This window comes from Archocentrus centrarchus, chromosome 18 (genome assembly GCF_007364275.1).
Source record: "Archocentrus centrarchus isolate MPI-CPG fArcCen1 chromosome 18, fArcCen1, whole genome shotgun sequence".
NCBI classification, from domain to species: Eukaryota; Metazoa; Chordata; class Actinopteri; order Cichliformes; family Cichlidae; genus Archocentrus; species Archocentrus centrarchus.
Window position 1 is genome coordinate 7,646,351 of NC_044363.1, and position 15,394 is coordinate 7,661,744.

Consider the following 15,394-nt stretch of genomic DNA (forward strand, 5'->3'; position numbering starts at 1 on the left):
TCAGTTCCATGTAACTCTGATGTTCCCACGGTGAAGAAGTCTCACAATGAGCAGCAGCAGAACCACAATGACTACAATGAAAACAGTCCGTAAAACCAGGTCAACATGGCAAGAGCTTACTGATGCACTTTGGGTTTCTCTGTGAAGAGCTGCAAGAAAGAAAAACTAAACTAAATGTATGCTTCTTTTAGTTACAAAACCAAACAAATAGCAGAGGGAAAGAGAACATTTACAGAAGGACAAAATACTAAACTTAAGCTATTTAATTTTAGAACATATACTCTGTACACACACAAAAACATGCTCATGTTTTACTTTTTAAAAAATTTCACACAGTATTTAACAGCTACACGAGAACTGTTCAGCTTGGGCGGTTTGTAAACCTTTCTTTATAGCATCTGAAATCTTAAAAAGAAGTGTATTTAGATCAGAATTGCATTTCATAATTGCAGTTTATTGCTTTTCTATTAATTTGACTGAGGTTTGTTTTTAACTTATATAACTGAGCCAACAAGTAAATAATCTTCATGTCTCACCTCAGACTGCCAGCCAGCTCTGTGGAGATTCTCCAGAGTCTGAGATCCTGCACTTGTAGAGCCCTTCATCAGACTCAGAAACTCTGTTGATGGTCATCTTTCCTGTGGAGCTGCTGTTGATGTGTCGGCCATCTTTGAAGAAGTCTGCCACGTGGGCAGAGGAGCTCACTGTAGAGGTACTTCTACAGACGAGAGTCACGACTTCTCCCTCCTTCACAGGAACAGCAGGACTTTCCAGGATCACTGCTCCAGCTAAAAAATATAGAAATATTGTTTTCATGGAAGATAATAGAAAATTATGAGAATGTTACATAAACTGGTGACTTCGTGAATCAGTCCAAGACTAATGTAGTTTGTTCAAATAAACTAAAATCTGAAACTGTGTCTGTGAAATGTTTTAGTAACTGTAAACACATTATTGAGTGAGATGCTTTGACAAAATTTTTTTCCATTTAATACCAATTCTGAAAACTGAGAAACCCTAACAGATATCTCCCGATTTTAATAAAAAAAAAACTAAAAATCTTCTTATATTTAGAATATCTGTGTATGTTCTCAGTCATCCAGGTCATAGTAGTCCCTGGAGCTTGAAAAAAAGCAACTGGACTTCTTAAAGTTTCTTCAATACATTTCACTGTTCATCCGAAAGCCTTCTTCAGTTCTCAGACCAAAAGGTGGAGAGTCGATCAGTGGGCGTAGTCCCCCGGAGGTGGTTGTGACCACTATGTTCATGTGCACAATCATATGCGCAAAGGTTTAAAAGAAGGCGTGGGTCATTATAATAAGTGGTTTTGGGTGAAGTTTTGGGTGAAGTAGTTTTGGGTAGACCGGGGTGGTGGTCCCCATCTTTAAGAAGGGAGACCGGAGGGTGTGCTCCAACTTTCGGGGGATCACACTCCTCAGCCTCCTCGGTAAGGTCTATGCCAGGGTGCTGGAAAGGAGGGTCCGTCCGTTAGTTGAACCTCGGATCCAGGAGGAACAATGCGGTTTTCGTCCTGGTCGCGGAACGCTGGACCAGCTCTTTATCCTCTCAAGGATATTCGGGTGTGCGTGGGAGTTTGCCCAACCAGTCTACATGTACTTTGTGGACTTGGAGAAGGCATTCGACCGTGTCCCTCGGGGTGTCCTTTGGGAGGTTCTGCGGGAGTATGGGGTGTCTGGCCCGTTGTTGCGGGCCATTAAGTCTTTATACAACCACAGTGAGAGCTTGGTCCGTATAGCCGGTAATAAGTCGGATTCGTTTCCTGTGGGTGTTGGACTCCGTCAGGGCTGCCCTTTGTCACCGATTCTGTTCATAATTTTTATGGACAGGATTTCTAGGCGTAGCCAGGTGGTGGAAGGCTTCTTCCTTGGTGGCCTCAGAGTCTCATCTCTGCTTTTTGCGGATGATACGGTTCTGTTGGCTTCAACAGGGGGGGGCCTCCAGCTCGCAGTGGAACGGTTCGCAGCCAAGTGTGAAGCGGTCGGCATGAGAATCAGCACCTCTAAGTCTGAGGCCATGGTCCTCAGCCGGAAAAAGGTGAAGTGCCATCTCCGGCTCAGGAACGAGTTCTTGCCCCAAGTGGAAGAGTTCAAGTATCTCGGGGTCTTGTTCACGAGTGATGGGAGAAGGGAACGGGAGATCGACAGACGGATTGGGGCTGCTTCTGCAGTGATGCGGACGCTGCACCGGTCTGTCGTGGTGAAGAGGGAGCTTAGTGTAAAAGCGAAGCTCTCAATTTACCGGTCGATCTATGTTCCTACCCTCACCTATGGTCACGAGCTTTGGGTAGTGACCGAAAGAATAAGATCGCGAATACAAGTGGCAGAAATGAGTTTCCTTCGAAGGGTGGCTGGCCTCTCCCTTAGAGATAAGGTGAGGAGTGCGGCCATCCGGGAGGGGCTCAGAGTAGAGCCGCTGCTCCTCCACATCGAAAGGAGCCATTTGAGGTGGCTCGGGCATCTGATTAGGATGCCTCCTGGTCGCCTCTTGGGTGAGGTGTTCCGGGCATGTCCCACCGGGAGGAGGCCCCGTGGTAGACCCAGGACACGCTGGAGGGATTATATCTCTCGGCTGGCCTGGGAACGCCTTGGGGTCCCTCCGGATGAGCTGGAGGAGGTGGCTGGGGAGAGGGAAGCCTGGGCTTCTTTGCTTAGGCTCCTGCCCCCGCGACCCGGCCCCGGATAAGCGGAAGAGAATGGATGGATGGATGGAATTTGGGAGTTTCCCCCCATTCTATCAAGTGATCTACTGAGGTCACCTGAAGAAAGGTGTGAATGGTGCCTGGGGAGGGAGCTCAGGATTATCAGGTTGGCATTGTATACTGGGGAAAGTGGGTGACGTAATATTCCAGTTAAAGAACAATGTTAACTCACCAGCCATTTTATTAAGTATGAGTGTTATTTGAGCATCAAACCCAATATCTCATCAGCCAATCACATGGCAGCAACTTGATACATTTAGTTATGGGAAGATGGCCAAGATGACCTCCTGAAACTGAGCTTGAGAATGAGAAAGAAAGGTTATTTACATTTGATTTGAGTTTGATTGTGTCACGATTGTGGCCCATACAACCATTTTTAGAGGAAATCTAGCGTGCACCACTTCTCTGGGAGAGAATATCTTGTTAATGCCAGAGGTCAGAGGTGAATGGCCAGACTGATTAAAGCTGATAGGAAGGCAAAAGCAACTTAAATAACTACTTGTTTCAATGAAAGTATGCAGAAGAGACCACTCCCAGTGCCACTCCTATTAAGCTGAATTCAATTTTAATTATTTAGCACCAGTTCACAACAGCAGTCGCCCCAAGTGCTTTATATTTAAGTTACAGACCCTACAATAATATAGAGAAAAACCCAACACTCAGACAACCCCCTATGATCAAGCACTTGGCAACAGTGGGAAGGAAAAAAAATTCCCTTTTAACAGGAAGAAACCTCTGCCACATCCATGTTCATGGAGGGGCAGTTATCTGCCATGACTGGTTGGGGAGCGAGACAAAAAACACTGTGGAAAAGAGCCAGAGATTAATAATAACTAATGATTAAATGCAGAATGGTATATAAACAGAGAGAGAAGGAGAGGAGGTGAGTGAAAAAGAAACACTCATCATGGGAAACCCCCAGCAGCTATGTCCTATTGCAACGTAACTACAAGGGTTTAGGGTCACCGGATCCAGTCCTAACTATAAGCTTTATCAAAAAGGAAAGTTTTAAGCCTAATATTAAAAGTAAAGAGAGTGCCCGTCTCCTGAATCCAAAGTGGGATCTTCAGGCTCTGCCGTCACCAAGTTTGTTCATGATTAAAGGAAGATTCTAATGATCCAGAATGCTGAAAATAAATAAATAAGAACTAAAGCCAGTGATATCCACCAAAAATCAAATACGACAGCATTGGGTGGTAAATGTTGCAGCATATTTGCACATAGAATATTTGAGGGCAGCCTACGAATGCCCTTCGATTCATAACATAAAACACGATTTTTGACTTCTCAGTGTATTTTTGCAAGAATTTTATAATAAACAAATGAGATGTTTTACATAGTTTTATGCTAATGTGTTACTTCGGTGAATATTTTTTATAAATATGCATGTTACCAGTGACAGTGATGTTGACTGTGTTGCTCGTCCCTCCTCCATTCTGACACCAGTATTCTCCGCTGTCTGTGAGATAAACAGGTTTGATGGCACAGACGGATGCTGTTGTTGTCACCCAGTTACTGACACATGCACTGACTTCTCCCTTCCTCCTCCTCATCACACTCCATCCGGTTTCAGCATTAAGACCCTCACAGTTGATAGAGAGGGAACCATACTCAAAGAGCTGCAGTCCAGTTGGAACAATCTGAGCAAAAGCTGCATTTGAAATATGAAAATAAGAACAATGCAAAGGAAAAAAAAAAAAAAAAACAGATTACTTTGACTAATCTTAGTGAGTCAGATAATATTTCAGAAGTAAACAACACAAATATTTAGGCAACTGGCTCTAAAAACTTAGTTACTAATGAATAGTGATATGTTAGTGACATTAACGTTTAGTTATTTGTATGATTCATTTACTCTTTATTTATTTATTTATTAATCAGTCACAACTTACGTCTGTCTTGTGCAAAATTAAGGCGAATTTGTGAAACCAGTAACACCAAAAAAGCTGTCACTGTAGAGATGAAAAAAGTACAGTCTCAGACTTAATGTTTTAAGTTTTATATCTGTGGATTAGATTAGATTAAACTTTATTAACCCCTTTAGGAAGATTCTGTCAGGGAAATTAAAGAATAATTATCAAAATAATTGTCAAACAGTACGTATATTATCAAAGCAATATGGATATTGATCTCTCTGGAAGAGATACATTTTTTAATGCTGTGTAACTAAATTGCTACATTTTACAAGAAGAAAAAAATGACTCACGCAGTTTCTTGCAGGGAGCTGGGAGCTCCATGGTGCCTTGCTACTCACAGTATGAAAATTAGACTGCAATACAACAGAAATAAAAAGTAGGTTAGACCCTCCTCTTCCTGTGTGACTGATAGATGCCGCTGATGCAAAAATAAACTTGTGCTGAGACTGTGTCACAGAAGGGACCCTGTTTTATTATCTGCTCCTAAATCTTTGTTATCTGGGTCGAACATTTCAAGCCTTTTTTTGAGTTGATAAAAGGATGACTATGTATTATAGTCCAACAACTTTGTGTTTAAACAAAGTATGACAGACTAATTAGTACTTTATTAGGTGTGAGCTTTTAAAAGCTGGTTGCTTGGACAATAAGACTGACACCTGAAAATGACCAAATAGAGTTCCTGCTGTTACGGCAGAATGACCTGCATTGATCAGTCCCCACAGAGTTTTCAGAAATTTTTTTGTTTTTTTAAAAGAAATAAGCAGATAAACAAGATTTATTTCTAAAACAAACAAAAAACCAAAACAATCTTCACTTTGACCCCTTCTGTCGTGACTGTGTGTGTGGGGTATGACAGAGTAAATCCCAGCGTGGCCGCACGCACGTGTGTGTGTGTGTGTGTGTGTCTGTGGGTGCGTGCGTTTATCACTAACACAGGGCCAAGGCACATTGGGCAGTAGACAATGGCGCACCGGCCGCACGTGTGTGTGTGTGTGTGTGTGCATGCGTTTACCACTAACACAGGGCCAAGGCGCACTGGGTAATAGACAATAGCGCAATGGTTGCACACATGCACACGACAACCGTGACACAAACCCTTGCTCTTGGCGTCCCTGCTCCTGGGGCACACTTGACACCTCACCTCAGACGATGCCTCGGGTTCGCCGTTAACCTCGCTATTACACAATGACATCAAGACCGAGTGGCGCCAAGGTCCCGGCATGGTTGTGCTACTGCTGTTGCTGTTTCTGCTACCCCTCACCCTCTACTTCCCCTTTCTGGTGGCGGCTGCGCTGACCCAGCCAGTCCAGGAACAGCCTGCGTTTTATGCTCTTGCCTGGCATCCAATCAGAATTCAGCTCCCTCAACATCACAAAGGCATTGTACACGGACACGTCCACCATGTTGTGAAAGAGCAGGTGAGGAGTTTTTTTTTTTCCTTTCTTCGCACACCACATCAAACACCACTTGCATAGTATAAAGCTAAAGAGTACACCTTAACTCGCGCAGAGTCATGTTTGAACAGAACAAGCCTTTCGTCCACTATGACCTCGAGTCCGGGCTCCTACAGGTGCAGCAGCCTTTTGCAGCATGTGTCCCACACTTCCCTGATGTCCCCGGTTGCCAGGCACCTGGCCTCTCTGGTGTCGTAATCATCTAATTGCAGGGCACGGAGTACACACAGAGCATCTTGAGGAGCATGGTCACGCGAAATATTGAGTGCCCAGTCTTGGCGTGCCACAGACACACACCTTGCCCCATGACCTGTACATGCCGACAAGAATCAGCAGTCCCACATACGCGCCACACTCCGCTAGACCCATGGGTCGCCAGCTGTCTATCCCCCTCCACATCTTGGCCCTCCTACTCGCCTCCAGGTTTGTCATTGCAATTACCCGATCCTCAAGTTGGGGTTCAAAGTACAGCAGGCGCACTACATGGGACCTGGGGTCGACGGAGACGACGAGATATGCTGCTGCTGCTGCCATCGCAAGGAACGATGTTGGCGATCAGAGGAGAATGGAGTCGATCACCACATAACTGTCCCGCGATTTGATGCCATCATTGGTTCCTCTTCCTCCTCCTCCTCTGTGTGGCTATCTCTCTCCTCATCCTGCCCTCCGGCCTTCCCCTTCCTCTTCTTCTTCTTCTGTATCACAGTCTCACTCACTCATCATCATCATCTTCCTTCTCCGTGTCACAATCTCCCTCCTGCCCACCGACCTCCTCATCCTCCTTTTCTTCTTCTTCTGTATCATAATCTGTCTCTTTATCAAACCCTCCGTCTCCCACCAGTTCATGATCATCACAACCATCATCATCCCCACTGTCGCAATCTCTGTCTCATCCTGGCCTCTTGTCTCCTCCTCCCCTTCTTCTTCTTCTGTATCATAATCTCCCTCTTCATCATACCCTCCATCCCCCACCCAGTCCTCAGTGATTGAGTGCAGTCTATAACTCTGACGCGAGGCCATTGATGATGACGTGATTGCTGTGATTTACCAAGGCGACATTTGTTGACATTGGTGATGGTTGCATCACACGCCAGTACTCGGACACTTGCCTTGTACGTGACATGACTTTCCTCTGCCTGCTGTGTGCTTATTTATTTATTTTTACAACATGGTTAAATGGAGGGTGGATCGTGTGAAGGAGGGAGTCGGAGAGAGGGGGAATGCGGAGTGTGTTTATCTGAAATCTGATTACTTTTGGGGAGGCGTGCACTCCCAGCGATTAGATGGAAGGTACGGCGGCTGCCATTTGTTCCTGATTGCATCAACGAAGTTCAGGGTCAGTTGACTGACCTAACTCCACCAGGTTTGTTTTAGTATGTTGCTTATTGCGCAGTGACAGAAGCAAACTTTGCTTGGGATCCAAGATGTGGACTGTGGCTCTTCGACGGCAGGATTCCTTACAGTATCGCGTGGCAAACTCTTGGTGGTGTGCTGTTTTGTTTTTGACCCCTAGGCCTTATCAAGACAGAGGGAACAGGTCCAGGACCCCCTCCTCCCCATGCAGGGTTCATGAGGGTTAACCCTTGTAATGTACTGGGGTCATTTTCGACTCAAAATGTAATCTATTGCCATCAAAATATGTTTTGTACTCATCAAATGATCTGAAAATAAAAGGAGCTGTTCAATAATATGCACTTTATGTTTAGAATCAATTTAAAGCAATTTGAATGAATTTTACATTTTTATTGAATTTAATAACATCTGTTGTAATACAGGGTCAAAAAAGACAGTCAAATCATCTGGGGTCATTTTGACCTCAGAGTACCATAGGTGTAAGGCAATCAGGAGGACATGACAGACAGAAGCATTTATATGTACTGACAGCCAAGTGAGTCTGTCAGAAATCTATCTGACTGGACACAAGATATCACAATTTATACACATACACTCCAAAAGCAGATGAAAATGTACAGCTTGTTCAATTACAAAAAACAATACATGATAATTCTGGGTTGTTTTCACTCTCTCAGATGTGATTATGTCTTCAGTCAGCTCTCACTCTGCAAGCTGTGAGACACAAAGGAAGAACAGAAAGAAAAGGATTTAAATATTTTGCTATTCTGCATATTAAACAGTACATTTTTGATCTATTATGAATCAAAAATTTGTGTTGCATTGCATATGTGTTATTTCACCATAATCTCATATACTGTAAAGAAAATATAAATATCTATAAAATCACAAAAATAGATAGTGAATTAACAAATAAAATAATGTGGAATAAAATGACCTGTGAATAAACATGTTTTTTTCTTTTTTTCTTTTTTTTATATAAAATCCACACAAAAGGACTCTAAAAATACAGTGTAAAATAATTTCATGACTATATCTTGTTTATTTCAGCTCTTTCATGCATAGTGGTCACGACAGTGGACTTCTATTCAAAAACTGTTCTCTTGTAAATGCATGTGTTTTGTTGTTACAGTTGCATATCATCCAACACAGTGGATGCTTGTGGATCATCCCGTACACTGCTACCTATTGACTGGTTATGGGAAGTTGTTTTTGTTATTTTTATTTGTTATTTGAATGTAATTAAGAAAGTGATTAAGCCATACGGAGAAATATTTTTTCTAGTCAGCATTTCCTGTATTTAACAGCTGTGCGCATGAAATGATGAATAACAGAGGCACAGCACTAGTGAGGGTCCTTTACCTCACCTCCTCTTGCCCCCCCCCCCCCCCCCCCCCCCCCACCCACACCCACACACACACAAAAATTTGTCTGCATACACCTCAGTTCCTGGTTTTGATTCACCAACAGGTGGAATTAAATTACTTGGTAGCCAAAATGTTCACTTAATGATACATTTATTACTCCTAGATTTTTACAGGTTACTTGGTGATTTTTCTGATGTTGTTCAATTTCAACACCACTATTAGAATGGTTATAATCAGAGTCTCACCTTGTTGTTGAGGGTCACTCGGGCCTAAGGTGTAGTAAATGGGTTTAGTGGCCAATCCATCTTCATCTTCTGATGGAGAGAAACAGAGGCAGATAACCAAAATCAGTGATGGTGAGCCCTGCCTGCTTTTTATTAAGCTTGATTTGGAATTTGGTGAAAATCTGACAAAGTAAGATAAGAGAAATCAGTGTCACCCCTACTGTACATCAGCTCAGTAATTAATACCCTGCAAAAAGGACAGCTCCACTTTGATGACAAGAATATCAGCTCCTGATGACAGATTCTAGGTTTTTTTGGATACATTAGTAGAGCTTTATGCCAAGCTATCATTTCGTGGCTCCTACCCAACACTTTACAGATTTGAAACAGAAAAAAAAAAAAAACACAACCCTTTTCTCCCAGGCTTGGTGGAGATTTGCATTTTGTATTACAAGCTTTGTATCCTATGAGAGGATACTTCAGGATTAAGGTTGTTTTGAGCAGTGTTAATTTTATTGACGATATATTTTCGTCATAGTTTTCGTCAATGCCCCTTTTTTTCATGATGATAACGAGACGATAAATAAAAACTACCTGAAAGGATAAAAACAATAACGAAATTAATTGACACTTTTGTCAAGAAATGAAAATGAGATGAAAATGCTTGGCAGGGACAAAATCCAATCAGAACTGATTTAATTTTGTGACAGGGCGGGACAAGTTAGGAAAACATCCAATCAAACGCACAGTAGCGCAAATTTGCTCTAAACCCGGGAAGACCAAACTAGCCTGTGATTTGTCTTTACTTCCGATAGAACTAAGTTATGTAAACAATATCAGCAGGGAGAAAGAGAAGAGCCGATGTATGGACACATTTGTCCTTTGATACAGTGACAAACAAAACAATGTGTAAACCATGTGGGGCGACTATCTCGGGTAAAAACCCGTCAAATCTTACCATCTGCAAACCAGTCACCCAGATCTCCATGCAAAGGTAAGCATTTCAGTCTCATGCAGGGTAAAGTGCTTCTCCCAGTGAACTGCAGGGGATTAGCCTTTCCTAATCTTAGTCCTGAACACTGCCCTGTACCTTTCAGATAGTGTCCTGCTGTAAAACGCTGGTATTATCTCAGCAGGTGAAACGCTAATGTTAATATTATTAATAATATTCCATAACTTTTAATAAATGTTAAATTTTGTGTGTGTATAATGACTAATTCAAGGGAACTGAAGAAAAAGCACTTATTTTATGCTCTTTATATTTTAGTCGACTAAATCGACTGTAGGTTTAGTCGGCTATATTCTTTTTGAGTTAAGCTCTGTTTCATTTGTCCAGCTTTTGGGTCCAACTCTGCCTGCCACACAGTCACACGTGACAAATTCAACTGGTATAGTGTTTCATTAGTTTTGTTCACAAATTAAAGTTATTGTGTTTAAGCTGAAGTTTATTTTGAAGCTGAAGGCACATCTGAAGTTGTACTCCAGCATGTACATGTATACCACATGTAAGCATTTTGAGCTGCATGAGGAAAATCACAACCTTCACCTAATGTACAGTACAGCCTCTTTTAGAGGCGCTTCATGGTTGACTTGGTGTTGGCTCCCATTTGGTGTTGGCTCCCACTGTGGTATTGTATCACTTTCTGTTCCTGTTTCGGTGCACAGTGGTGTTTTACTGTCTGTTAGCTAATCAGTATTGCTCGATTTATCCCTGAGCCTGGTTCTGCTGGAGGTTTCTTCCTGTTAAAAGGGAGTTTTTCCTTCCCAGTGTCACCAAATGCTGCTCATAGGGGGTCGTTTTGCCTGTTGGGTTTTCTGTAACTTTGGCTGTTCGGTTCAAGAAGCTGAAATTATCACTAACAGCTACACATCTATAAATAGCAGACACATCCAATAAAGATGCAGACAATACCACTAAAGAATCCTTTTTCCTGCTTGTGACTTCAAAGAAATATTTTTGCGCCACTTGCTTAAAAAAAGAAAAAGCTCAGTACATACGTTTGTTCTCCCTGTTTTTTCTTACAGCAGCATGTGTTGCACTGCCTGCATTCACTGTGCTGGTCTCTATGGAGACTGAAATCCCAAATAAAAAGAAACATATTAAACAGTCAGATTATTTCTTTTGTCAAGCCATGAGCTTACATTTACATTTCTATTCAAAACTTTGAATACAATTCAGAAACTTTGTCTGGCTGAGATCTGACAGAGGTGATTATTATCATTTCACTTGCTGTAAAAAAGAAAAAAAACAAACAAACATGTGATAAAATATTTCTGAGGTCATGTCAGCATTGTCTCATGAATCTTATGAAACAATCAGTAGGAAATTACCTTTGCCAGATTTCTCTTTTCATAATAGATAACACAGTGAGTTTCTGTTTCAGTACACAAAAACAATTAAACTAAAATACTGACACAGTGTTTGTGTCCTGACCTGTTTGATCCTCAGCTGAGCCTGAACCCTCTGCCTTTGAGGACTGGCAGAGCAATGCAGTAGTTACCAATCGTTAAGGTGCAGTAACTCCAGATTACAGCTACTTATGAACCATACACTTGTGTTAACAGGCCATATTGTGAGTGTGCAAAAGCAATAACCCCAAAGTTATTCATGAAATATAATATTTGTGTTATTTTCTTTACCTCTGTTTGAGCAATATTTGACAAAGTGATACAGTCCCACTGCCATCAACAGAGCGCTTGATAAAACAGTGGCAATGATCCATGGATTGACAGCAGAGGAGGAAGGGCTCTCCTCTGGATGATGGTTTGGAAAGACAGAAAACGATGAAATGAGAAAGGAAAGATAAACAGTGTAAATCTCCATGTTAGCTTTTTCATACTGACACATTTTAAATCTTGCAAATTAACTTCAAAGCTTCCAACACAGCTTAAACGTTTAGTACATGTTTCATTTATTTAATTCAGCCATTTACATTTCCCAGTATTTCAGAAATGCTTCCTACAAACAGATTCAGCAGCTCTGCTTTAAAGAGCATCAGCTCTCAGTCACTTCACGTGCATTTAAACCTCATTTCAAACACCTCAGTGTCTCACCTGTGACTTTCAGCCAGCTCTCTGGTGATTTTCCAGCTCCTGAGATGCTGCACTTGTAAAGTCCTTCATCAGACTTGGAAACTCTGTAGATGTTCATGTTTCCTTTGGAGCTTCTCTGGATTTGACGTCCATCTTTATAGAAATCAGCTGTGAGGTTGGAGGAAGCGATTTTGTTTCTACAGTGAAGAGTCACAGTTTGTCCCTCCATCACAGGAAGAGCAGGAACCTCCAGGATCACAGAACCATCTGAAACAACATGCATTTGATATTTATGTCATATTACATTTAATTAAAAGGAATCCTAAAATCTTGTTGTCTCACTGCAAACGTACCAGTGACAGAGATGTTGATGATGTTGCTTCTCTTCCCTCCTCCAGTCTCACTCCAGTACTCTCCACTGTCCTGTTTATAAGCAGTTTTGATGGTGCAGGATGATCCCGTTTGTGCCGGCTTATCAGTTTTGCTACATGATTCTAATTTCCTTTTGAATTTATGCACAATTTCACAATGATCGACTCCTTCACAGTAAAATGTTACTGATTCATATTCAAAGAACTGCGATCTGTTTGGAGCGATACTCAGAGAAACTGCATCTGAAACAAAGAAGAAAGATTCAGTTTAGACTTTTACTGCTGAAACTGCTGCAGTGAACTTAAACCATGAAGGGATAAAAGGGTCAATATAACAATGAAGTGCATCATAACTTCTGATGATTAATTATACCAGAGGATGAGATTCACTAAAATCACCAAAGAACATTTTTCCTACTTTTTTTTTTCTAAATTTTTTGCTCCTCCAACATGATAAACAGTGTTCATATAAATGAGCAAACAGCAGGTACTCACCAGCTTTCTGATCCTGTCCATCCAGCAGAATCATAACGATCATCACTGAAGAGACAACAGAAAATTACAGATTTACTAAGAAACATCTTCACTCTTACAACTCTTAAAATTGTTCCACAAAAATATAGTCCACTTTGTCTTAAAGTAAAAAGAAATAAAAATATAAGTAAAATTTTTAATGTTAATAGCTTTCTTCAGTCATGTGAAAACAGAGAAAATACTCACACAGTCTCATACACAGAGCTCTGACCTCCATATTGTCTTGCTGCAGCCCGAAGACCAAAACACAAAGACTGCTGCAAAACAATTTTAGTATGAAATAGTTTTACAAAGTTATGCAATCCAATAATCTAGTTTTACAAAAGTAATTTCCAGAGAAGCTGAGCTGCTTCAGTGTTGTGTTGACCCTCGGTGTTTCAGTTCACTGTCAGTGGGTGGAACGAGGAACCAGTTCAGACTAATACTGTGTTTGATGCAGCTTGTAGGTGGTTCATGTTTCCTGTGCTCTCATCCTCATGTTGTTGCACTGCGCTGAGATCAGTCACACGTAGGAGATATTTGTAACCTCTGTGAGGACACTCAGGGACTCAACAAAGTCACTGAGGCTCTTTTCAGGAGAGTTAACACTGCTGTAGATACAGTAATGCCATTCTGTCATTCAGACAAAGCTGATATTTACATGATGATTTTAGACATACTTAACCCTTGTGCTCCCAATGTGTTTGAATTCCCAAGTGTATCTCTGGCTGGATTGTGAAGGACCCCCTCCATAAGGTCTGTGATGGTCCACGTGTGTGTTTATCACTAACAAGGGTCTAGGTGCAGTTTGAGTAGTAGACCATGGTGCACACATGCATGCGAAAACCGCGACATAGAGTTTTGGTCTTGGCATCCCTGCTCCTGGGGCACACACACCTCTTCCTCCTCGCGTTGGACGATGCCTCAAACAGGTGAGGAGTTTCTTTTTTTTTTCTCTTGGATGGCTTCATTATGTAAACCTCACACATCGCGTCAAACACTGCCTCCCTCTGTAGTATGATAAAGGTACACAGTACACTTTACCTTGCACGCATCCACCTTTAAATGGAACCAGCATCTCGTCACCGCTGTTCTCCTACAGCAGTGGCAGCCTCTCGCACCACACGTCCCACACTTCCCTGATGGGCGCCAGCATGTCCTCGGCGGCCAGGCGCCTGTTCTCTCTGGTGTTGCAATCGTCGAATCGCAGGGCCATGGAGTACATGCGTAACGTCTTGATGGGTGTGGCGTGAAATATCGAGCGCCTGGTCTCAATGTGCCACAGGCTCTTGCAGATCTTGCCCCTTGACCTGTACACACCGGTGAAGTTCAGCATGTACAGGCAAAACTCTACTTGAACCATGGGTCACCAGCTGTCGATCTCCACATAACTGTCCCTCGATTCTACGCCAACATTGATTCCTCCTCGTCCTGCTCCTCCTCTGTGTCACAATCTCTCTCCTCACTGTGCTCTCTGGCCTCCTCCACTTCCCCTTCTTCTTCTTCATCTTCTTCTTCAGTATCGCAATCTCCCTCATCATCATCCTCCTCCTCCGTGTCGCAATCTCTCTCTTCATCTGTGTCGCAATCTCTTTCCTTATCTTGCCCTCCAGCCTCCTATTCCACTTCTTCTTCTTCTTCTTCGTAATCTCCCTCTTCATTGTACCCTCCGTCTCCTGCCGGTTCACAATTGTCACGACTCTCTCCATCCCCACTGTCACAATCTCACTTTTCATGCTGCCCATTGTTCTCTGGTTGAGTCCAGGCTACAACTCTGACCCGAGGAGAAATGGTGACTGTCAAAGGCGGCGTGGCCACGAGACAACGCAATCGCCACGATGAACTGAGGCAACAGTGATCACACACATGGTACTCAAACACTTGCCTTGAATGCAACATGATCCAACTTTCCTCTGGCTGCTGTGTGCTTATTTATTAGTTTACTTTTTTTTTACAACAATTTGGTTCACGGTTGACTGGAAGGTGGATCGCATGAGGGAGGGAGTCGGGGGAATAAGGTGCATTTATCTGACTTTCATGGAGGTGTACACTCCCAGCAATCGGATGGAAAATTGTACAGCAGCTGCCTTTTATTCCTGATTGCATCGACGACGGTCACGGTCCTTTGACTGACCTGACTCCACTGGGTTTGTTTTAGTGTGTTGCTTATTACACAGTGACAGAAGCAAAAATTTGTTTTTGACCGACAATGTGGACTGTCCTTACTCTATCACATTGCAATCTCTGCACTCAGTGGAGTGCGGTTTTGTTTTTTTATTATAATTGTGATAAGGTGGTTGTTCGGAGACAGTGAGTGATGGTCTAGTGTGATGGCGACGGTGATCCCTGTGTGCACGTTGCGTAGCTGTGCCAATAAACAAATCCTGCCAGCCCCACGAGCCACCACAATTGGGATGCCTGGGGTCCCCTCAACTGCTTTCTGC

General features: G+C 42.6%; 1 protein-coding gene and 1 pseudogene across 1 annotated transcript; both read right to left on the reverse strand.

Annotated features, from left to right (window-relative positions):
• On the reverse strand, nt 1-4,962 carry LOC115796647 (low affinity immunoglobulin gamma Fc region receptor II-like; annotated as a pseudogene).
• A 6,058-nt stretch (nt 4,963-11,020) lies between these two features.
• Nucleotides 11,021-13,197, reverse strand: LOC115796648 (Fc receptor-like B). The gene is made up of 5 exons (XM_030753010.1): nt 13,158-13,197; nt 12,933-12,977; nt 12,420-12,680; nt 12,088-12,333; nt 11,021-11,106 (listed from the first exon to the last, which is right to left on the reverse strand). Exons 1-5 carry the CDS (start codon nt 13,186-13,188, stop codon nt 11,021-11,023), a joined length of 669 nt encoding a protein of 222 aa, XP_030608870.1. The 5' UTR covers nt 13,189-13,197.
• Nucleotides 13,198-15,394: the final 2,197 nt, after the last annotated feature.